The sequence below is a fragment of the Corvus cornix genome, chromosome 2 (genome assembly GCF_000738735.6).
Source record: "Corvus cornix cornix isolate S_Up_H32 chromosome 2, ASM73873v5, whole genome shotgun sequence".
In the NCBI taxonomy this organism is placed as follows: Eukaryota; Metazoa; Chordata; class Aves; order Passeriformes; family Corvidae; genus Corvus; species Corvus cornix.
The window spans coordinates 100,643,553-100,666,326 of record NC_046333.1 but is presented as its reverse complement, the minus strand read 5'-3'; the positions used below and the strand labels follow the sequence as shown (position 1 = coordinate 100,666,326).

The 22,774-nt window shown below is 38.8% G+C and overlaps 1 protein-coding gene across 1 annotated transcript in view; it reads right to left on the bottom strand.

The window, feature by feature from the left end:
* Nucleotides 1-22,774, bottom strand: part of SPIRE1 (spire type actin nucleation factor 1) — a 128,190-nt gene that overhangs the window by 22,585 nt on the left and 82,831 nt on the right. Inside the window, 4 exon segments of the mRNA XM_039570516.1 lie at nucleotides 8,772-8,901; nucleotides 9,274-9,360; nucleotides 15,903-16,067; nucleotides 17,410-17,493. Of these exon segments, the coding sequence (XP_039426450.1) occupies nucleotides 8,772-8,901; nucleotides 9,274-9,360; nucleotides 15,903-16,067; nucleotides 17,410-17,493 (466 nt within the window).

The following is a 22,774-nucleotide window of genomic DNA, read 5'->3' as shown; positions in this document are numbered from 1 at the left end:
TACCACAATGGCTTATAGGTCATGGGGTTTTTTCCTCCTAGATTTCTGTAAGTCCAGCATGGGTGTCCCCCACATCAAATGCATTCCTGCTCTAATAGCAGCTCAACGCAATCCCAGAAAGGGACAGCAGGAAAACAAAACCCAAACTGCCTCCCCTCCCTGCTGCCAATGCCACTTCTTGACACCTCATACCTAGCTGGCATGTAGTTGATTGAAGAAGTTCTGGGTTTCCCAAATGAGCAAGAGAAAAACCTGTGATTTGTCTTTGGATGGCACAAGGTGGTTCCTGAACAGACTGTCCAAGGAAGCAGCCCCAGCACCACCCACAAACAGCCAAAGGTGGTGCCACTTCTCCCCTAACCCTCCTGGGTGGGGACTCCCCTGCCTGACGGTAGGGAGGGTGAAGAATGGCCTGTAAGCACTGCTGGACTCACTGGCAGAATAAACAATGGGAAGGCCAACAGCATTGCCTTCCTGCCAAAAAGTAAAACACACAATAAGCCTGGGAAAAGGAAAAAGGGGGGACACCACCAGACATCCCCTGTGGCAGGTGATAAAACATGTTTTCACATCATAAATTGGTCTTTGGTGGTTTTTGTTTGTTTGTTTGCTGGCTTTTTTTTTTCCCCCCCTAGGAATTTAGGCTCATTTTCTTTAGGCCTCAGAAATGGAAATCTCTGGTCCATTTTGAATGTAATTTATGTAGCCAATCACTATCTATGAAGCCTAAACCAGATATATTTAAAGTCAGGCATACATGAGTTGTTCATACATATTGCTGAGTTGCTCATATGTTGATTCAAGTCTTCTTGAAATATCAAAGAAATTTTAGGTGATTCAAGAAGACAATCCAACATAGTACTTGTTTTCAAGGTTTCTTCAGTAGGAAATGTCATTTATCACCATTCTTTCCTCTAGAGAAAAAAACCCAGGGAGTTTTTACAGCTTGCAAGTACAAAAGAATAATAATAAAAAAAGACTAAAATTAGAAAACTATCCAATCTATAAAATCCATTTGGGCAATCAAATTCAGTTTATCATTCTTGCACTTACAGCACTGGATACATGTGAATAAGTGGATTATCATAATTTAAGGAAAAGATCATGACATTTGAGTTTCAACAAACAGATTTCAAGAAAAATACCTTGTTCCTAAATTAAAACCAGAATCTGTTAGCAGATATAGACCAAAAAATGATTAATTTGTTTAAGCTATTTTAGTGATCTGTTCAGGAAACAGAAACATTAGCAGGTGACAAAAATAATCGTACATCATCATAAACAAGATAAAATTAATCAGGATAAACAAGTCAGAAACAACAAATAGACTAAATCTTATAAATATGAACATGATGGAAAAAATCAATGGGCAATTCTTAGAAACAAAACCTAAATTTATTTTTTAAAAAATGGATAATAGTTTACAATCTCTAGGTTCACAGAACATGTAATGTTCTGAAGATGATTCCAATGATATTTAAGAATGCTTGTGTGAGTAGTAGCCTGGGGTTAAGAATTTATTAGAGAGTCAGACACACTGGGGGAGTGTCATTTCTCTGTGTTTTCAGGCAGCAAGTACAGTGAACAGTACCTGCAAATTGGATGAATGTGTTTGGTTTCTTTGGAGTTTTTCTCTAAGCTGTCATTACAACAAGCAAATGAAAGAAGGCAAGGTCTTGATTTGATTACTTGATCGTTGCATTGGGCTTCCCTGACCAGCCTCAGGAAAGGGGAGACAGAAAAACCCCACCGTAGGATAATATGAAATGTGCCTTTATTTGCATGTAAGATTATGTCTCCTGTGAAACAAGGAATTAAGCAGACCACAAAAAATTACATGCAAACCTCAGCAGTCATGTAACCATATGCTGTCTGCTTCCTAACCAGCTCTCCTCGGCCAAGAGTGATGACAGAAACCTGAATTTTGTTCTATACAGAAAATGTACTCCTCAGGATTATAATTTTTTACACTGAGATTAAAAGAAGGCTAAAATGGAATTCCAGAATTAATACAAGTTTGCTTTTTGCTGGTTGATAACATATTGGGAAATACTACATAATGAATAAAGGCAACAGAGATGTGTTCCTTTCAGTGGACTTCAGATGCTGAATTCAAACCTGAGAACTAATAAATCAGTCTTTTGCTGTGTTTGCATCTTTTCCTCCCACTGGTCTGAGGCAGACATAATCTATAAGTAATAATCCCCATGAAATTTGGTGTTAAACGTTTCAGTTTCCTTTTTCTTCTCTCCCTGCACACCTCCCAGTTCCCCCTTTCCGTCAAAATGTACAAACTGTTTCTGAAATAACAACTTCAAAGCAGCAATGCACACACCTTTGACGTAAGAACTTGAGTGTTAAGAGTGGGAATGACACATCTTTTGAGCTGCATTCAGCACTGCATTGAAATGAAGCTACTTTTCAGCTATTTTTCTATTAGACGAAGTGGGCAATGACTGCCCTGGTCCCTAGCTGTTATCTGAGTACCTCTCAGGTAACTCACTACAGGTGGCTCCCACTTGCTCCTTCTATTCTACCAGAAGGAAAAAGCAGTGTAAAAGGAGACCCCAGGAGCCCCTCCTCTCCTCTTCAGAAGAACAGCAGGCAGATACATGGAGCTGGGCCCTGTGACACACCAACTACACCAGCTCGGTGCCAGCAAAAGTCTTCTCAGGATTCTGCATCCTCCCCATTGCAGGCAGTATGAATAATATAAACCTGCACCGGTCCTTTAGCGCTTAGCAGGAAACCCTTCTCTTTTTCAGCTGGTTTGTGGGTATTTTGTGACAGCAATTCCATCAAGCAGAGAGCAATGAAAGCAGTGAAAAAGCAAGTGTGTGCAAACAGTGATGAAAGCACAGTACAGCCTCTCTGCCTCTAAAATAATGAAAAAAGTAAAAGCACACAACGCAACCGTGTCCAAAATTACTGCTTATCTGCTTACAATCAATATCCCAACCCAACTAATTCGCTTGTACTGCTCATCTAGTGTCTCACATCTACCTAACTGGAATCTTTTAATCATCCCGAATTTACTTCTAAGGACACTTTATCAGATCACTCGGTCACGCCATATGATGCTACTTGCTGAGAACCACATGACTTGAAAATGCAAAACCAATCACATTTGGGAGATGGATAAAGAAACCAGGAAGAGTTCTTCAGTGGTCAGTCAAAACCAACAAATCCAAGTACAGTACAGATTGTTAAAGCTACTTCTTCAAAATCAAAATATTATGGTTATGAATTAATGGATTACAAAATATTGTTTGGATTTAAACAAATGAGGATGTCTCAGAATTCTTAGAACTAAAAGGCAAAAGAAGAAACAGACCAACACAGGCAGAAGGACAGATCTGAACCTTTCCATTTAGCTGGCCATTGGCATATTCGGTTTTATTTCCTTAAAACTGAAGGAACTTTTGGCATATCTGAAAGTAGCAATACTCTTTGAAAACTCAAGTTTGCCTGTTTACGCTGCTATCTGAGGCCCTGGGGACCATGCAGCTTTCAGTGAAGTAAAATATGATGCCATGTACATATGTAATTTGAATCCCAGCAGACAGCTGTAGTAGCAGTACCATACACCACGAGTGTAAGGTTTCACAAAAAGGCTTGAGCTGCATTAACAGCTTGTCACCGTCTCTGATGGCAGAGCCTGTTCCTTCCTCCCTTTCACCCATGCTCATCAGCTGCCCTCCTCAGCCAGCTGTGATCCTCTGATCAGACAGTAGGCAGGTTTAAATCACTAAAAGAGCAGAAAAACAACCTGGCAAAAAAAAAATTTAAGTGTTTGCTCCTGGTTACATGAGTTTAACAAGGTCCTCTTGTGAATAAATGAGCAGGAGTGGCACAGAGAAGGGGGAAAATCACATGCTTAGAGGGGAGCCTAAGCAGTGATAGTCTCTCCTCCCCTCACAACAGTGGCAAGCTGTTTCCTTGGCTCAGTCAGAACAGGGAGCCACGTTCACAGATACGTCACCTGTGAACTGTGTTCCTGTATTACGTAACTGCTGTATTTTTTAAGTTATAGTAATCTAAAACTTTTATATGGTCTTTCTAGTTCACAATATGCCAGCATTTCAGTCAGATGATGCCCTTCTGTGGGGAAAATAACCAGAGGAGGCTAAAGGATGCATGAAAAAACTGAGGATGTGAACTCTGCAAAAGTCCCAGATGAGATGTTTCTACATGTAACTCGAAGGAGGGGAGGTGGTACAAAGAGAATGATTTGGAGACTTCTTTGGGAGTCACCTAGGGGAAATTAGGTAAGAGCTAGCTATCTCCTCTGCTGACAAAGCTTTGAGGCTGATGTTGATTATTTCCAACATCAACGCTGGAAATTTTGGGCCTGAGCATCCTGGAAAGTTAGTGCATAATGAGGAAGGAATGAATTTATTTTCTGGCTACCAGGCTGTCTGACATTGCTGTCTCCAAAGAGGAACAGGTTCATACAGTTGCTGCATGCCCTTACTAATGGCTCCCCAGAGGAAATGTGAAAATTGATACTAGATAGTTGATGAAGGGTCACCTGTTGAATCCTCTGCACCAGCTATTACCAGCAAACCTTCTTTTGCTAATGAGTAAAGAAGGAAGGTTTAGCCTTTTTGTTAGTGAATGTCTTTGATTTCATAGCTTATGAAGCTTTCACTGTAAAGACACTGTAGAACTGACAGTTTCTTTCTAGATTAATATACATAGGTATATTTAATTTAATCTAGAAAGGTAGATGAGTTCAAAGCTAGTTTTAGGATCCTGGTGAGAAATGAAGTACTGCAAAAGATGGGCTAGTCAAAAAGTGAGTGCAAAGACACAAAAGTCAGATTTATAAATAAATAAATCAGACTTGAAGGTGATGCTGTATTCTGCAATCCTTTTACAAGTCTGGAATAGTTCTGGACCACCTTATTTTGGTTATTTATTTAAGCAGAATTTCAGCACTCTGATGAATACACTTTGTATTTCAGGTGAAATGCCGATGTTTCCTGTACCAAGGCATCCTTTTGTGGCAAGGAAAATACAAGTATTAATAACTAATTCATCTAAATTTTTTATTTTCACTGACCATATCTTGGAAGAATCCCTTCAAGTTTCTTTCTTAGATGGGAATTCAACAAACAGACGGAACAAATTTCACAATAAGCACAAGAACCACATCAGTGGTTAAATGGCGTAAATGGTGTAGCACGTTTTACCTGACAAGTCAAAACTGTAAGACATGCTAAGTGGCCGCATTGCTGTAAAAAAAGAAACAAACACAACAAAAAAAGAAAATGATTCAGCTATTAGAAAAGCAGAGGGATAATGAAAACAAAATATTAACTCCACTTGAGACATTTTGGACTCTCTTGCTTAAATCCAAAATGTGTCAGACGTACTACTGCTTTACTGTAGTAAAGCTCAAAGTCTGAAAACTACAGCAGCATAAACAGGACTCGCAAACAGAGCAATTATATTACTAGTAAATTAAGATATTTGGAATTCAATAAATCAAATATCAAACCGAGAGACAAATATCTGAAAAATTTAATATTTTAAAATAAAATCACAATGAAAGAGGAACAGGGAAAAGAGAAAGAGAGAGAGAGGAGAGAAAGAGCTGAAAAAAAAATTGAAAGCACAAAGCCACATTTCACACAAGTTTCAGTGACCTGAAATAAAGATATTTCTAATTTTTTTAAGCATAATCTGCAATGATTATAATTAAACTAATAAAGAGAGACACCCAAGCTAAGCTTGAGCAGTAGTTTTCTTGAAGAGGATGGAAAAAAAGGCCAAACAAAATCTGATTTGTGCTGATTCCTGTTCTTTTTAAAAACCTTAGGTGCACTTAGCCTTTAGAATGCATCTGTAATATTATTCTCTTCTTCCTGGGCCTCTGATAATTTTATTGTTAGATAAGAAAGTGGTCAGATGTTCTTCATTTCTGTAAAGACCTATCTGTATTTCCAATTAAACAGTGTATTCAGAGAGCAGACCCTCAAAATATCCTTCAACTGAAAACAAAACTTCCATGCGCTAATCCAGATAAGCAGGCCAAGCCCAGTGACAAGAATGTGCAAAAGTGCATCAAAACTGAAATCAGCTTATGTGTCTTACTTGACAGGTGATAAACCTGCAAGCTGCTAGAAAGGGCCTGTCAGACACACATACCACTGCCCTAAAAGATGTTTATAAAAAGGTTGTACTGGGACAAGTTTTGCTCATGAGAATAATTTAAACTGGTGCATGCAGTAGGTGGCTGACTCAGAGCTAAATTTGGGAGTCAGGGAATTTTTTCTGCATTCATTAACTAGACATCATCCACAGGTAACAGCTACAGAAACAGTATCTAAATTTCTGTCCAAACTTAGCATAAAGGCAAATACTTCTTAAAGCATAAGGGTGTTTATCACCTGATGCTGAGGTATTGATAAAACCTGAACATGAAACAAAATTTTCTCCAAGCTCCATTAGCTCCACTTGCTTGAGTCACAAATCCATGCTTTTAATTAAAAGGACATGTACCTCAAGGCTGTGCTTGTCTTGATGGCTCACACTGATGATTTTATGAAGTCATTTGAAAGCTCACTCCAACTCCTCTACTCAGACCTCCCCCTTTGTGAGGGCAGTTCAACCCCATTTCCAAAGAAGCTGTAGATTGAGACTGGCCACGGTAGAGAAAATCTTACCTGTACCATGTGTTGTGTAGAGCAGAGGGACAAAGTCTGTGGCTGCTGGGGAGCACATGCCATAGGTACACTCTTACCACAGAGGAGGAGCAGCAAGAGTAGAGCCCTCACTCACCCCAAAAGTCAAGTGCAGTTGCGCTCCTGACTGTATAAACTGAGCAAAAAGGAGTAACTCTGGGACAAGTGAAACACACCTTATGCTCCTGAATACATCACTGTAATGTGCTGGTTTTTTTCTCCTTTTTAACAGCAACAAACATTTCTGTCCAGATGGTGCAAGTGTTCCACATGGTGTTTCTACTTAGATTTATAATCCTTAAGCCTCATTACCCTACATGTTGTTACACTAAATTACATTCAGTGGTCATTTAAACTGTATGGCAGATCTATTTGTGCCACACTGAATGCCACTAACATTACTCTATTCCCAATCTGCACAAGCACATTCTTTTTTAAAAGGAACTTTGGGTGTAACAATCATTCCACTTGTGAGAAAGAACAAAACCTTAAATGTCAACATAAGGAAAATTGTCTTAAAGGCCTTTGGTCTTTTTAGTTCTTCATACCAGCAGTTAATACATACCTGGAAAAAAGCTTGCATGCATCCACTTTTACAACTCCATTAATACGGCATTTATCCAGTCAATTCACTGGATTTAAGAGGAATTACCCAATTCCAAAACACAGAAATTTAATGCTTTTAAAAAAAGTGAAGAATTAATGGAAGACAGGTATCCCTCACCAGAGGCAATGCCTTGAAATCAGTCCAGAAGTCCTAAGCAGTAGTGATTCAAAATTTAATATCAGTTTTAGAAACTGTTTACTAACTGGCCTTGATGCCATTTATATCAGTTAGAAATGGTAAAGATTCATTAGATCAAGTTTGCTGCCCTTGAGACAACATGACAGTTCCCAGAAGGAGACCATTTAAAACACTGAAACTGAATGTTTGAAAGAAAAGTAAGGAATCGTTCCGTATTTTTATAAGCTTCCTACATTTGGAAAGAAGTCTAGGCCTGTGAGAAATGTTAATTGCTACAGCAAACATCAACTGAATCCAGACCAGAAACTGGAAGGCCAAAAAACAATATTCAAAGCATCGTGCTCTTACTAACACACCCAAGCATTCCCCAAACTCCATCAAGCACTTCAAAAACAATGCAACAAAGCAAGACTGATGAAATTGTTTTCTTCAGAGACAATGGGTTGTCACAATCCACTTGAATCTGGTCCAGTGCCTTCGAGCACATGTGGCAAGCACAAATATCTTTCAAAAGGCGGTGACAGAGAGTACGTATGCAGATTTTTTCCACGCTTTTCAGCCATAAGACTTGACATTTGCTCTTTAAAAATTCAGCTACTTCAGTTTTTCTGATACAGATAAATACAGTACTCTTAAAGCAATCTAAGTCACTACGTAGGACTGTATTTGTCATGCTGCTGGCATCAGAACCACTGAACTAATGCAAACTGGTGCATAGCATAGTACTGGTATCATTTCATAGTGGTTTGCTGAAACTACACCGCAGAAATGAAATGCTTTTCAGTGCAAGTCAAATTATTTTCCCATAAAAAGACCTACAAACACATTTTCCATAACTTGGAAAAGGAAACAGAGACTTAGATTCAAAATAAATGCAACAGATTCAGTAAACAAAATAAAAGCAAATTTTAAATTAAAAAAAGAAGCTGATGATGCTAACAACAGGGAACAAAGAGAATAAATTAATTAAAAATCGACATGTAAAGAGTACTTGCAGATAGGCAAGGTATACTGCACTAGAGACAAGCAATACCTGTTCCATTCTGAGCAAATCTAACATTAACTGTCATGTGCAACAAGCAACACAATACCATTCCATTTACCTAGTACTTACACTAAAAACTTGAATGGAATCAAGCTGAACCATTCAGTTTCATATTTTAAAATATAACTAAGCACAAAGATTGCATAGCCCTAGAAAAGGCTGTAGGTTCTTTCTTCTTCTGAAGGAGTAATTTTGTCTTCCATGACATCTGCACAGATGTGGCTACAATTGCTGCTTCTTATGTGGGAAGTTTTCTGTGGATGCTGCAGGTAAAAACTGGCCACGTGCTTACCCAGCCTGCTACGCCTTATCTCATCAGGGGAGACTGGACGTAACTTCCTCTCTGCCTTGATCTCCTCCAGGATCCTTTCATGGAGGCTGCGGGGCCGTGGTGGCGTTGGTTTCAGTTTCCTTGCTGAGGCCTTGGGATACAGAGACAATCGTACTTACATTAAGAAGTGCTTCCTTGAAAGAAGATTTCACACTTTTTTGGAAAAAAATGTGGAATGCTGTGATGTGATTTTACATGCACTCAGTTTCAAACCTCAACATAAATTGAAAGAGGGTTATATGCATCATGATTTCCAGAGATAAAGGGCTGCTGGCAATAACAGCTGTTAATTGGTATGTGCAACATGTTACACACTGTTCTTTTAAGGGATCCTGTTCTATATACAGAAGACAACATTTTTGAAAGCCCAGGCAGAAAATATCGTATTTACATATTTGTTGGAACCAAACATGCTTTAAAAAGACACTGTTTTGTTAGGAATGAAGCCCACTGGATTACATACAGGATTTAATGGAGGTCGCGATCGGATGAAATCCAGGATTATTTCATGGGCACTCTTTTTTAATCGAGGTGGGATGTCACCGTTGACCTGGAAAAGAGAAAGTGAAATATATATATGTATATATATATAGCTTTGTTCCACATTGGTATTCATGCAGATGAGATAAATTGAAAACTCACAACAAGCCTGACAGAGCTGCTGTGTTCTGATACCTGCACCAGACGTAAAACCTCACCAGTCCTAAGCAGAGCAACAATCCATATGCAGAGCACAGGCAAGCAAAAAAAGTATGTAGCAGCTTTTCAGCTTTGCTGATAGCTGCAAAATAACTCCAACTGCAGCAGCTTTAAGCAGCAATATTTAGGATTTTGAATATGATGATGATGAAATCAAACGTCAAGGCTGCAATTGTGTCTATGGGAGAAGTACATTTCCTCGCTGTAAATCCCATATTTCTGTAGAAGAGGGGCTGGGTGGGGGTTGTTTGCTTTTTTGTTTGGTTTTCTCCAGAGACACAGACATTTCTTTCTCTGATACCTCATTTAGATGTAAGACCATATACAAGACATCACAGGGAAGAGTCATCAATTCACTATATGTACAGGATTTAAAGAAGGGAATGGAAGTTTTCCTATCATACGAAGAATGTACAAATTGTAAGCTGGGAATAAGTGTATGGATTTGCTTAAAAAGAAACAACTGCCAGGTTCATAGAGCAGAGTGCCCAAGCACACTGTCAGGCGTAAGAGATCATCCTACGTCATATATATCCTTCTGCCACCTCCTCTTACTGCACAGTAGCTGGCTATCAGCCCTATCCTCCAATGTGACAGAAATTTCCATGACACTATGACACTATATTGCTTAGACCAAGTGTCCCATATTTCAGATTCTTTTTTCTTTTTTAAGGGTCAGTTGCCTTTTTTTTTTTTTTTTTTTTTTTTGTGGGACTCTACTCATACAAACTCTGTAGCCAAAAAACCTATGTAAAGACACATGTCTGGTTTGCCAAATCACATACCCTTTTGTTAACAAGAAGGATTACTGCCATCACAAAAAGGGGTTTAAATGTCCATAAGGTCACCTGAATATGATCCCTAATTGAACTTCACCAATGCCATGCAGCTTCCATACAAGCTCTGCTCACCTCAGGCATGCCCAGTTTCCAGGCTGAGGCTAAGTGACAGCCTCCCCAAGAAGATTCATCCCTTTACCTCTGAGAAATCAGATGCAGAGTCCCTCCTGGGGAGCATTGAATTGCTTTCCTGAGGACTCCTTCTGGAGATATCCTACCCCACACACAGTCCAAACTCTATTTGTTCCACCCTCCTTAGTTTCCTAAGAGTGAATTTCATGTTGCTTGGCAAAGAACAACAAGCTGCTAAACTCTGCAACATGCATCATCTGCTTAAAAATAGTGCAGAAAAATTAAAATGGAAAAGGTTTATACTAAACCATGATTTGACATTTCCTGATGAGGAGAATACTATTTTAAGGGATGTGATTGATTTCTTCTGTTCAAAGACTGAGCAACTTTTTGAGGCCAGCGTGCCCTGGAAGATTGTTAATGAAATGAGAAGTCTCTCTTCCCTGAGCTACTGTTCATCAGATGTCAAAGTTGATAGCTGAAGTTGAGAATTATTACCATCAGAACAGCCGTTTTGTAAACTGATAATCTCTGTTCAAACCTTGGGGAACAACCCTCTGCATGACAATAGTCAATAAATAATACATGGCTCTGAGCCTTTCACCTCAGGGCACTCTAGGCCCTGACTTAATGCCACCAGGGTATAATTAGTATCAGTATTACCATCTTACTGGAAAAGGAGAAATGTAGGATTTGCTTAAGTGATTTTCCACAGGATACATGGGGAGCTGGTGGCCAAGAAAGTGGATGTTTTGAAGCCAACAAGCCCCAAGCTGAAGCGCCAGTGGCAGAATCCACCTTCTCATACTTGGCACCCAAACAAGATACTGACATGAAAGATACTGAAGGGAAACTTTTATCCTCTCTGTTCACACTAGATCTATTTATTTACTCAAACTAACTCTCTCTGTAGTGAGCAACTTCAAATGTATCCTTTACTTTTACTTAATTAAAATTCATGGCTCTTGATTAAAGTCTAAATCAGAGACATTGCACAGATGCAGCCATGATACATGCAGGGGAAAAAACCGACAAGGAACAAGTTTATGGGATTTTTTTTTCTCTCCACATACCAGGCTGGCCCCAACTACAAAACAGTATTTGGATAAATATCTCAAAACACAGTAAAACTATCCTAAGTCTTCATGTGTGTAAAACAGCTTTTGTACAACAATATGCATTAAAACTGGCAGTGTGAAGAAAGCTTAACCAATTATTATAAAAATCAAACATAAATGTAGAGATCTAAATAGCTAATGCACACAAAAATCTGCATGTCATCATCTACCAACAACCTGCTACCATCACATTTTAGTATATAAATATGGATTTGCAATTAAAAAAAGAATGGCAAATGTTACTTAGTTACCTTTGGCTGAAGCCCAAAGCTTTAAAAATGGTGATCCCAAACAAGAAACATTGTTGATATAACAACACCTATCACTGACATTCAATTATCTTAGCCATTTATTTGTTTGTTTTGCTAGAAAAGGTGTCAGCAACGAGTAGGAGAGTGCTATCTTTAAATAATAGTCAACAGGAAACTGATATTATTTTGTTCTATCTAGAAATTTTCATTTAAAAGGAAATTGCATGGACACTGAAAATGACAGAGGGGACACACAACATCATTTTCAGAACAGCTCATGATAAAGGTCTGTGGTGAATTACAGTATTGATCAGTAGATATCTATTTATGATTTAGCATTATGCAAATAGGGTAGTGTTTATTTAACACAGTTGTTACACAGCATTTGACACCCTACAGCAAGCACAAGCAGCAGTGTCCAAGAATGAAGTGCTTTGGTACTTCCCATCGTGAGGCACTGTACTCACACTGCTGTTCCTGCACATCGATTGCAGAAACAATTTCATGATACCACATGGTAACCACAGTACTTACACAGAGTCCCTCCTCTGAATACCCCTAAAGCACAATTAGGAACTGTAAAGCTCTCTGCTCTACCTAGGATGACTCCTACACTTCTGTAGAAACATGTATTGAAGGTGTAAAATGAAAAGCACAGTTTCCCTGCTGAAAGCAACTCACCACAACCAAGTCAGAACTGTGTGTAAGAGAACAACAGACTCTACAACACCCAGCTGGACAAACTGGTCAAAGTCCTGTGCTCACATTCTCTATGGCCTGCTTGAAGCATATGAAAACTTGCTTATGAAAATACTCTCTGTGCACAGCTGTTACTGCAATTAACCTAAGTACTGTTAAGATGTTAAATACTGCAAAGAAATAAATTAAGAAACAAAACCAAAACAAACAAACAAACCAACCCCCCTCCCCCCCAAAAAAACCCCAAGCAAAACAAAAAAAAAACATGTTCAGGATTCTCAGTGTAGACATTCAAATTACTGGATATTTTTGATAATAATGGCTTCAACCTACATGCTTAAATTCCCCTTCTGCAACATGGCCAAGCTAATACCAGACTACATGACAGGTACTCGTGAAGAGCCCAAATATGAAGACAAGAGTGCTGGTACCTACAAAGGATGTAACTGCTATGTAACATAATGCTGAGTTTGGAGAGGCCATAGAAGTACCTGAGAGGCATGTATTGAGTCAGTAATGTAGGAGACATCAGTTACTGTTCAATAAGCATTGCTCAAGAAATAAGTGAACGGTGCATATCTTGGAGGGGTGGGGAGATGGGCAGAAAGGAGAGCTAATTGTGAAGCACTGTGAAATTAAAATCTGTAGCTCAACACATGTGAGTAATAAAGAAAAATTAAGCCTGCAAGGATAATTTAATTATTAAATGTCTCCATTTTCATGTGTTGACTCTACCAATGTCCACAGCTTTTAGCTTTTGTGGGAGTGGGTGCTCCATAGGTGAAGAAAGCTATTAAATCTCTCTAAGGTAGATACTTAAAGATTATAAAATTCTAGAATGAAAGCTATCTTGCTCCCACAACAATTGCAGCAACGAGGACTCTTGCCTCAGGATAGAAAGATGACAAATCTGAAATTATTTTCAGATGTACTGAAATAGAAATGCCAACGTCACTGAAACAAATGAAACCAGTTATTTACCAAAAGCCCAGAATTTGACATTTTACATCTTCAAAACATTTCAAATATTTGCACTATAACAATGGGTGAGAACAGGAAGCTCCAGTTACTGCTGTCAGTTAGCACAGCAAGCTGAAACACCAAAATATGGTCTAACAGGAACATCTGTTCCTTCCTTAATTTCTACTCACAGTAGTGAGCAGTCAGGGACAGATCAAGCTACTCTTTTAAACACAGCATCAGATTAATAAAAAGAACACTAAAGATTTAATGTTGCACTTCATTTACTTAAAAAAACTACTTATTGCTTTAAAATTTTATTTAACCTCTTGTTATCATTAGTAGGATATGTATTCACACAAGCAACCAAGTCTAAAATTACTACCCACAAATTTAAAGCAATAATTACATTTAATACAAATTTTGTTGAACATCCATTTTGCATGATAGAAAGAAATCCATCTTTCCTAGACTGCTTTAAAATTCAGATTCAGGATCCTCAACCTTTTCTCCTCTTCTCAAGAACCACAAGGGTTTCTGCTGATGGGAGTCCATATAATCAGCTTCAACTTGTGACAGTCAGCTAGAAGATGCTGTATCTATGTAGTATAACTAAACTTGCAGTTCTGTGTGAATCCTTCAGGTCCCACACATTTCACATCATGCTGCACTCTTATTTTTGAACATGCTTTGCACAATCTTCAAGCAGACCCTGCAGCAGGATCCAAATTACTGAATGTAAGGCTTCCAGTAAGAAAGTGATTTTTGTAACGTAGTGTCATCAGCAGTTGTCAGACTAAGCCAGCAATTGCATCACAGACAGCCCTACAGGTACTATACCTGCAGCTGATGGTAACCTCTATTTGTATTTATGCCCAGAGTTCACTTTGGACAATCTATCTAGAAGACAAGATAGCAGGCCAAAAATAGATGCTTGTAGGGATTTTACACAGAGCCAGAGTCTGGATGAGTGGAGCAGCAGCTGTGCCCCCAAGATGTACCACATAATGAAGGAAATCTCTTCTGAAGAGGCAGGAGCTTGCTTAGCAGAAGATGAATTAAAAGCTAGTCTTACAAAAGCAAAATTAGATGACCCAGGGGCTCCAATTCAAACAAAACTACTGTCCTGATTGCATACAGTAATCAAGGTCCTGAGGGGACTACTCCTCTGTTGCAGCGGGTAGTAGAACACTTAGCACGGTTCTCTGAACAGTTAGGGCAAGACAGATAACATCATTACCTGGGTATGTATTTTACCCTACTGATTTAACATTTAAGCAACATCTGCTGCAGAAAATACATACAATCGGATAGTCTAAATCCAGATCTTGATTAGGAAAGTATTTTCAGCTCAAACATAAAAAGCATTAATACTACACACTTTCTGCCTCTCTCACCTGTCTCCCTCAGCCCCCCACCCCCCCCTCTGATTTTTTTTTGGTGGAATCACAGCTTTCTCACTGTGTGAGGATTTGTCAGGAAAGTAAACATGTGAATACTGAATATTCTATGACAGTGCTTCCACTGTAACTAATGACAGGTGAAATTAAGTAAGCATAAGGTATAAATATTGATATTGACCAAATACATGCCTCTGACAAAGGGATTTAAAATATCCTACTAGGGATAAGACAGCCTTTAGATCAGTTGCTAGACGATCAGGAAGAACATCTCAATGTTGAAAAAAAATATAACCCTAAAGGACAAAAAGAACAGGGAGATACCAGTAAATATCAAATGGGTTCTCATAAGAAGAGTTCCTCAAGTCAGTTTTACATGCACCTTTATGAGGATCTAGGAGGAGGAGACCCATGAACACTCTCCAGCTTGCTGTGGCATATTGTCTTGAAAGCAACAATAGAATATGCTGAAAATAACTGAGCTCAACTTCTACAAATGGAAGATTTAAATTTTTTTTACATAGATTATTCCTTGAAAATTCGTAACAGGTCATGGGAATGTGAGTTTTCAAACACTGTGATACAGGCAGTTTTCAACCACTGTAGGTCTTCCTTTCCCATCACATTATCAGTCATGGTAGCATTTTGCACTCTGGAATTCCAAAACCTATGTTGTAGCTCAAGATAAATGTTCTCTCCAATAAGAAGAGTAAAACAATCTCTCAGTGGAAAGCATGACAGGACTTTTGAGATGACTCTTAAAGTTATCACAAACCCAACACAAGTGATTCGTTCAACCTTATGATATGTAGGCACATCTTTCAGAATTTTAAATGCCTGCCACATGGAAAACAAAGTACAGTACATGTGTTGGTTTCATGTTCCCTCCCTCAATGCACTGTGCAAAGTTTTGATGCCATATAAACCCCAAGAACATTAGTACCTATATGAAATAATTTCAAGATTCTCAGGAAAAACAAAAAGACAAAAAGAAGACAAAAAAGGGAAAATAACATTTCAGATTTGACAAACTCCAGTGATTCTCTTGACTTACCATGACCTTCCTTAAGGTATAGCGTTTGGATCTAATATCATCCATCAGCATCTCATAGGGCGTGAGCTGATATTCTATTGGCAGTGGGTTGTACTGACGCTCTTGAACTTTCTTCAGTTTAACACCATTCCGTAAATCTCTCATCACTTGCACCCAAAAACGAGCCTGAAGAGAAAAGAGCCAGAAATTATATATGATACCTTACCCTTGAATACCACCTCACATACCTGACATCTATATTCCCACTTCAAGTATACTGCAGGCACATATTCCAAGTTTTTAGACTTATAGCTATTACTATATGAATTAAAGCAGTGATTGAATCAGAAAATTTGTTGCCCAGGACTTTCCTGCAAATATCCCAAAAGTTGTTCTTTAAATAGAAATTTTGAAATGGACTCCAAGTCCTAGGATCTTGCAGTCTTGATCCTCTCAGTACTCAACTTCTTTTCCTCTGCCTGTAAGAGCACCACACACTAACATCTCCCTCTCATTTTCTGTGAAACAGAATTGCTGGAGAGAAGAAAGAACAGATGGTGGATAGAAGATTGGGAAATTGAAATCCAGTACTTTTCAAGAACCTCATAATATTCCTCTATAAACTGGCAAGAACAGTACCTAGAAAATACAGTAAGTTACTTCTGAGCAAGAGTTTCCCTGTAGCCCTTTTTGTTCATCAGTGGAGAAATGCAGCTGCTGGCTCTGCTGACTGCCTGACTGCCCCTCTGAAGGGCAGTCAGCATGGTACCTGTCTAAATGTAATCTTTTTGAACTGCAAAAGCTTCTCCATGAAAACAGGCTAAGGAAAAATATATTGCTTGGATACTTGCATTGTTTCATCTGTCTGCAAAGGAAATTTAAGACTTCATTTAGTTCGAACTTATCATGAGTTACTATTAATTCATATACTGAAAAAATGCAGAGACTGATTTGAACACAGTATCATAGAATGGTTTCAGTTGGAAGTACCTTAAAGCTCATCTAGTTCCAACCCCCTGCACTGGGCAAGGACATCTTTCACTAGACCAGGTTGCTGAAATCTGTTCCTGTGCCTCACCGCTCTCACTGTAAAGAATTTTTTCCTAATATATAATCTGAATTTTTCCTAATATCTAATCTAAATCTCTTTCAGTTTAAAGCCATTCCATCTTGTCCTGTCACTAAATGTCCTTATAAGAAGTCCCTCTCCAGCTCTCTTGGAGGCTTCCTTTAGGTACTGGAAGGTGCTCTAAGGTCTCCTTGGAGCCTTCTCCTCTCTGGGCTGAACAACCCCAGCTCTGTCAGCCTGTTGCCATAGGAGAGGTGCTTCAGCCCTCCGAACATCTTTGTTGCCTCCTCTGGACTCAATCCAATGGGTCCACATCCTTCTTATGTTGGGAGCTACAGAAATGGACACTATTTCAGATGGAGTCTCATGTGGGTGGAGGTAATAATGCCTTAGTTAAGCTTTATAAAGAAAATAAACTACCAGCAGTGATGCTGAATCACTATTCCATTGTTGTCTTACCCAGTCAGCATTTTTTAGTTCATCAAGATCCGTGCTGGATTCATCACTTGCCTCTTTGTCCATTTCCTGAATCTTCTTCAGGTTCTGCCAATGAAATGAGTCAATGAATGAACAGTGGCATTACTCTCAAGTAAAACTGAAGCTTAATTTTTAATCTCTTGTATCATGTTGTTCAGGTGTTCTACTGAATGTTTTATGACTTGAACAGCAATACTGTAAAAGTAACTTGAAACACTATTTGAATATATTTCTCTTCCTTGGAAAGTTAACCTTAAATGCTGGGAACAAATGTTAAGTTTTGAGTATAAAAGTACTTCAGATAATAATGTGCTGTAGGAAAAACTACATATTAAAATGTTTATATCCCTAAGTTTTTATATGCACAGGAAAAAAAAACCTTAACCACCCATCAGGTCTGTTAAGCTACAACACAGAAAGTATTACCAGCTTGATAAAGATCCATTCATACCAAAATTAATGCTTGTTGAATTCAAGTAGCTCATTTTTGTAGGAGAAATAAACTATGAGAAATCCTTTACATTGAATAGTGACAGAATTGAATATATATATTGCAATTAATTACTCTGTATAACATGGGTATAGATTCTGAAATATCAGTAACAAAATCATGTGAGGAAGAGAAACATCTTTCAAAGATGAAAAAAGCTACTTATGAACAAGATCAGATCATGCAAATATGGAAAAGATGGTGTGCAAAGGGGCAAAAATAAAAAGCTATCATACCAACAAGAATGCAAAAACCAGTTAAAAGTTACAGCAGACCAAAGAACAGGCAAGCCTGAACACAGAAGGTCGTGGCTTTACACAAGTTTTCTTATACACATCAACACCTGTATATTCAAAAGGCTTTTTTTGTTTGTTTGTTTACTTCTGTACTGAAGTATTTTGGAATCAGCAGTACAAGCAATTTCTCAGTAATCCACTTCACTTTTATGGAGAGTTTTCCAGGAAATCTTTAAAAATGTTTAATTTGATCTGTTATCTAAGTACTCACTAATATATCTGAAATGGATATTTAAGTCCTCTGCTAACTCCTTTTTTTATTTTATAAGACTACAGCAACAGGTCAGAGATGTGACAGACATATCTACCAAAAGTATTTCTATCTTTTAAGCACTTAAGCTCTTCCTTTAATGGAACTGAACAATCAGTCTCAATTCAACTTCTAAGCTTTCCAGAAAAAAATAAAAATAAGCATACTTCTTAAAACGTTTTTTTTTTCCCTGGAAGTAGTTCCTAAACTGCCAACATTTCAGTGTTAGAAATGGAAGCACTGGAAGAATGCTTAACTTGCACATTCAACAGGGCAAGCATCTACCAAACCTGGCTGCAGAGATAGGACATGTGAGTCAGCTACCACAGAGGTTTTGGAAAGTGACCAGATGGGTTCTTTATAGTCTTATTTATGTAAGTAACACAACTGCTTCGGTATCAAAGAAGAAATACTACCATTGCCCTATCAAAATAAAATGCATAATTTACAAGAAGACTCTAAAAAACCATAAATCACCCACACTAACAAAAGCAGATTAATCATGGGACAATGTGAGAACATTTTGGCATGACTTGCAGCATCACAACAGGATACCCAACTGGGAAAGAATGTCTTTATGGAAACTTCTGCTGGTCCTGGCACTGTGGTCAGTCTGACACTCACAGGCAATTGCCCTTCCCAAGGGAAAAATGGAAAAATGGAAAGAATGGGTAACATAAAGGCTTCACTTATGTGTATTCTGTTATCCAGGGTTTCTTCTTTTCTCTATCATACAGCTGGAGTAATCATTTCAAATACAGTACCTGTAACTGTAAATTACTTTCTTTCTTGCAAACTGCTAACATCTACTGGTAAACTGCAAAATATAACATCTGATACTTTTTCCTTTATCTCTTTGTAATCAAAAAGATAACTTCAGTAAATGGGCTCACAACTGTCAGATTTGCTCCTCCTTCCCATACTGGAAGGTACACTTGAATTTTTTTTAAATTAACGCGTTCCAGCTGCTTAACCTATACTTCAGCTATTCAACAAGACTGGTGGCAATCACCCATCTCAGCAACCGTGTTCCCTACCATACAGCAGTTCCCCAGTTTATGGGGCTGGTTTATGCCCAAAGGCTGATGCTTTTGACTGACGTAAGTATTTAATGAAGCTAGAAGAGATTACAACCCGTTTTTCTTAACAGCAGAAAACAAGAAGGGGGGAAAAAACCCACCCTGAGCAGTTGAAAGATCTTCCAAATAAGGTAACCATCTAATTACTTCCTCTGGAACATAGCTAGAGGGGCAGTTCCTACCCAAGAAAGCACAGGTGTAAGTGATGCTGGCTACCACGCACTGGAGAGCTGCAGGAGCAAAACCTGCCAGCCAAGAGATGAAGTCTCTCCAAGTGCAGTTTTATGATACAAATGAGCTGGTACAAGCACAGGCGACTGCCAAAGCTGGCCTTCTCTTACTCCCCATCCCTGTGCTGAGTGCTTGGCTGTGGCCCTGGTACCACAGACACTCACTTTGTAGGGATAGTTGATTCCCTTCCCTGGCACCTGGCTCTGGCCCCTAAATGCAATTAGTGGAGAAGAGTAGAAAAGAAAGGAATTTCTATCATTATAGAACTAACAAAGCTTTGGAAGAAAGCAGCAAGTGCTCTATGCTTGCAGGAAGTGTTTAGGAAGGCTTTAACTCTTCTACACCTGTCAGGTGCTGCTTGGGAAGGAATAAATTCACTGTGACAAATGATTATGTTTAAACTTGCAGACTAAATGGAACATTAGGGTTTCCCTCCAGCATCCCCAGCCAGCATCAGTGGGTTTCTGCCTCTGTTTCAACAGTAAATTATAGAAACCAACACATTTAAAATACAATAGACCCTTTGTCAGAATTCAACTGTGTTCTGAAACCTGCAAGTAACCTCAGCTGCTGCTGCTGTAGCCACTTGCACTTACCCTTGGGACAATGGCTTAAGAAAAGCTATTACAGTATAATAAATACAAGGCCTAAATGGATTTCCATTTCAGAAAGCAGAAACATCTTAAAAGGGTTTTTCTAAAGGATCCCAGAACCTCAGACCCATACCACAGACCCAATTCACCTACTACAGCCTGGGCATTCATTCAGGAAATAAGGGCTGGATGTGTAGGAAATGACTATTTCAAGAGCTTTCCCTTTTAAAAAACCTTTACAGCATTTGGCCATTTTTTTAAAGGACTGCATTTTGTGACAAAAGCTAGTAGTAAAAATATCAAATGTCTTCAAACCTCTTGCTGTACTATTAAAAGCAGACACTTGATTTGCGGCTGCTGCATGGCCCACATTTGAGATATGCTGTTCTGTGCTCAGTGACAGATGGGAGTTTATGTAAGACTCTTGTCAGCACAGTGTCAAAGACTCCCTTCCATAAAATACTTTCTAAAACACAGCGATTTAATGAATGTTGTATTCTAGGGAATCCAGACCTGGACTTTGCTTTTCACCAACTGCATAACACAGTCTACTGCAGTTCCCAGTTTATACTCCTAGTTAGGAGTCACTTGTTCACTGATTAAATTGATTCTTACACTGCTATCTTTGAAAGTAGAAAATATTCTTGCACATCTAGGCTCAATTTAAAAATACATAACATGCACACATGGGAAAAACTGCTTTATATACCTTCAGCTATTCAACATAGGTTTAAATTCCAAGGGCTTAGGGAGCAGCATTACTCTAGGTCTTCGAAAAGACCCAAAACCCATTTAATTCAAACTGAGAATAGGATCAGTTAAATCAGTCCCTGAAAACCTCAAGCTAATAGCAGACAAAGTTCTTAATGTATAGAGGTATGGGCTGATGCACTTTGCTCAGCTCTGGAGAGGGCAATAGTCACCATGCTGCTCAACATAACTGTGTAGGAAGAGGCAAAAAACCCCAAAGCAAGGGCATGTAACACTGATTGAGTGACAGTGTCTGCACCACTTAAGAAAATAAAACCAAATCCTCCCCTGCCCAACACAAACCAACAGCATCTTCCCTTATTAAAGGTCCTAAATTGAGGGATCAAACTGATCATGATGGAGCTGCAAGCCTGATGACAACACAGGTGCAAAAGTGGAGTTACTGGAGACTTGGAAGTGTAGGCAAAAGTGAAGTTATGAGCTGAAGAGTTTGTGAATTAATTTATTTCTCCAGCTGTGCTCTGAAAATCCAAGCAGCAGAGTATTTGACAGCTTTTACAGTCACAAGACCTCTGAGAGTAACTTGGCTAATGACTCTATTTCCAAAATAAGTTAGCCATTAACATTATTTAGGTACCTATTAACTACCTCTATTATCATATTTTGTACAAATAATACAGCAGTATAGCCACCTGACTTTTTTCTTTAGCTGTTTTCCAACTGAATCTTTGTATGGCATGAAACTAGGAAAAAAAGAAAGAAACAATTTCATTTCTATGCATGTACTTCATTAGAATTTGTATGTTTACATTTCATACAGATTGGATTGAAATATATCCAGGCAGACTGAAAGAACTATGTTTTTACATCAGAAAGGACAGAAATGAAAGGCAACATGTTTTAAAAGAACAGTACAAAGATGACAGATTGGGAGCTTTCTCTATGTTCTACCAAAAGCCTAATTACAAGGCACACTGGGGATAACAAAACTATGGATAAGTTTTTGATGAGCATGGATTTTCACTGCAATTTGAGATGTAGGCAATTATAAAAATATACAAAGTCTTAATTAGTTTTGGAAGGGATATTAATTTTGATGCTCTAGGGTGTATATCAATCTCTAAAACTTTTTGAGACATAAGTCAAACCTACTGCAACTGATCTGCCTACTGGACACTTATCTCATACACTATGCTGGCCAGCATAACATGGTATTTTTTAGCACCACCTGTGCCAGTTGAGTTTATCACCCAGAGTACATTCTACAGGCCAGCATCACCTTTATTGGTACCACTCAGAGAGTCACGAAGTGCTTGAGGTTGGAAGAGATCCCTGGAAGTCTGCTGGTCCAATCCCCCTGCTAAATCCCCAGAGCCAGTTGTCCAGCATCATGTCCAGGCAGCTTTTGGATATCTCCAAGGACAAAGAATCCACAGCCTCCTCAGAAAACCTTTGTCAGTGCCCAGTCACCCTCACAGTAAAACCAGTATTTCTGGCTGTTCAGAGGGAACTCCTGTGCTTTCGTTTGTGCCCACTGCCTCTGGTCCTGTCACAGGGCACCACTGAAAAGAGCATGGTGCTGTTCTCTTTGCACTCTCCCCTCAGGTATTTAGAGACATTCATGAGATCTCCCTGAGCCTTCTCATTTCCAGACTGAACAGCCCTGGGTCTCTCAGCCTTTTCTCATAGGAGAGCTG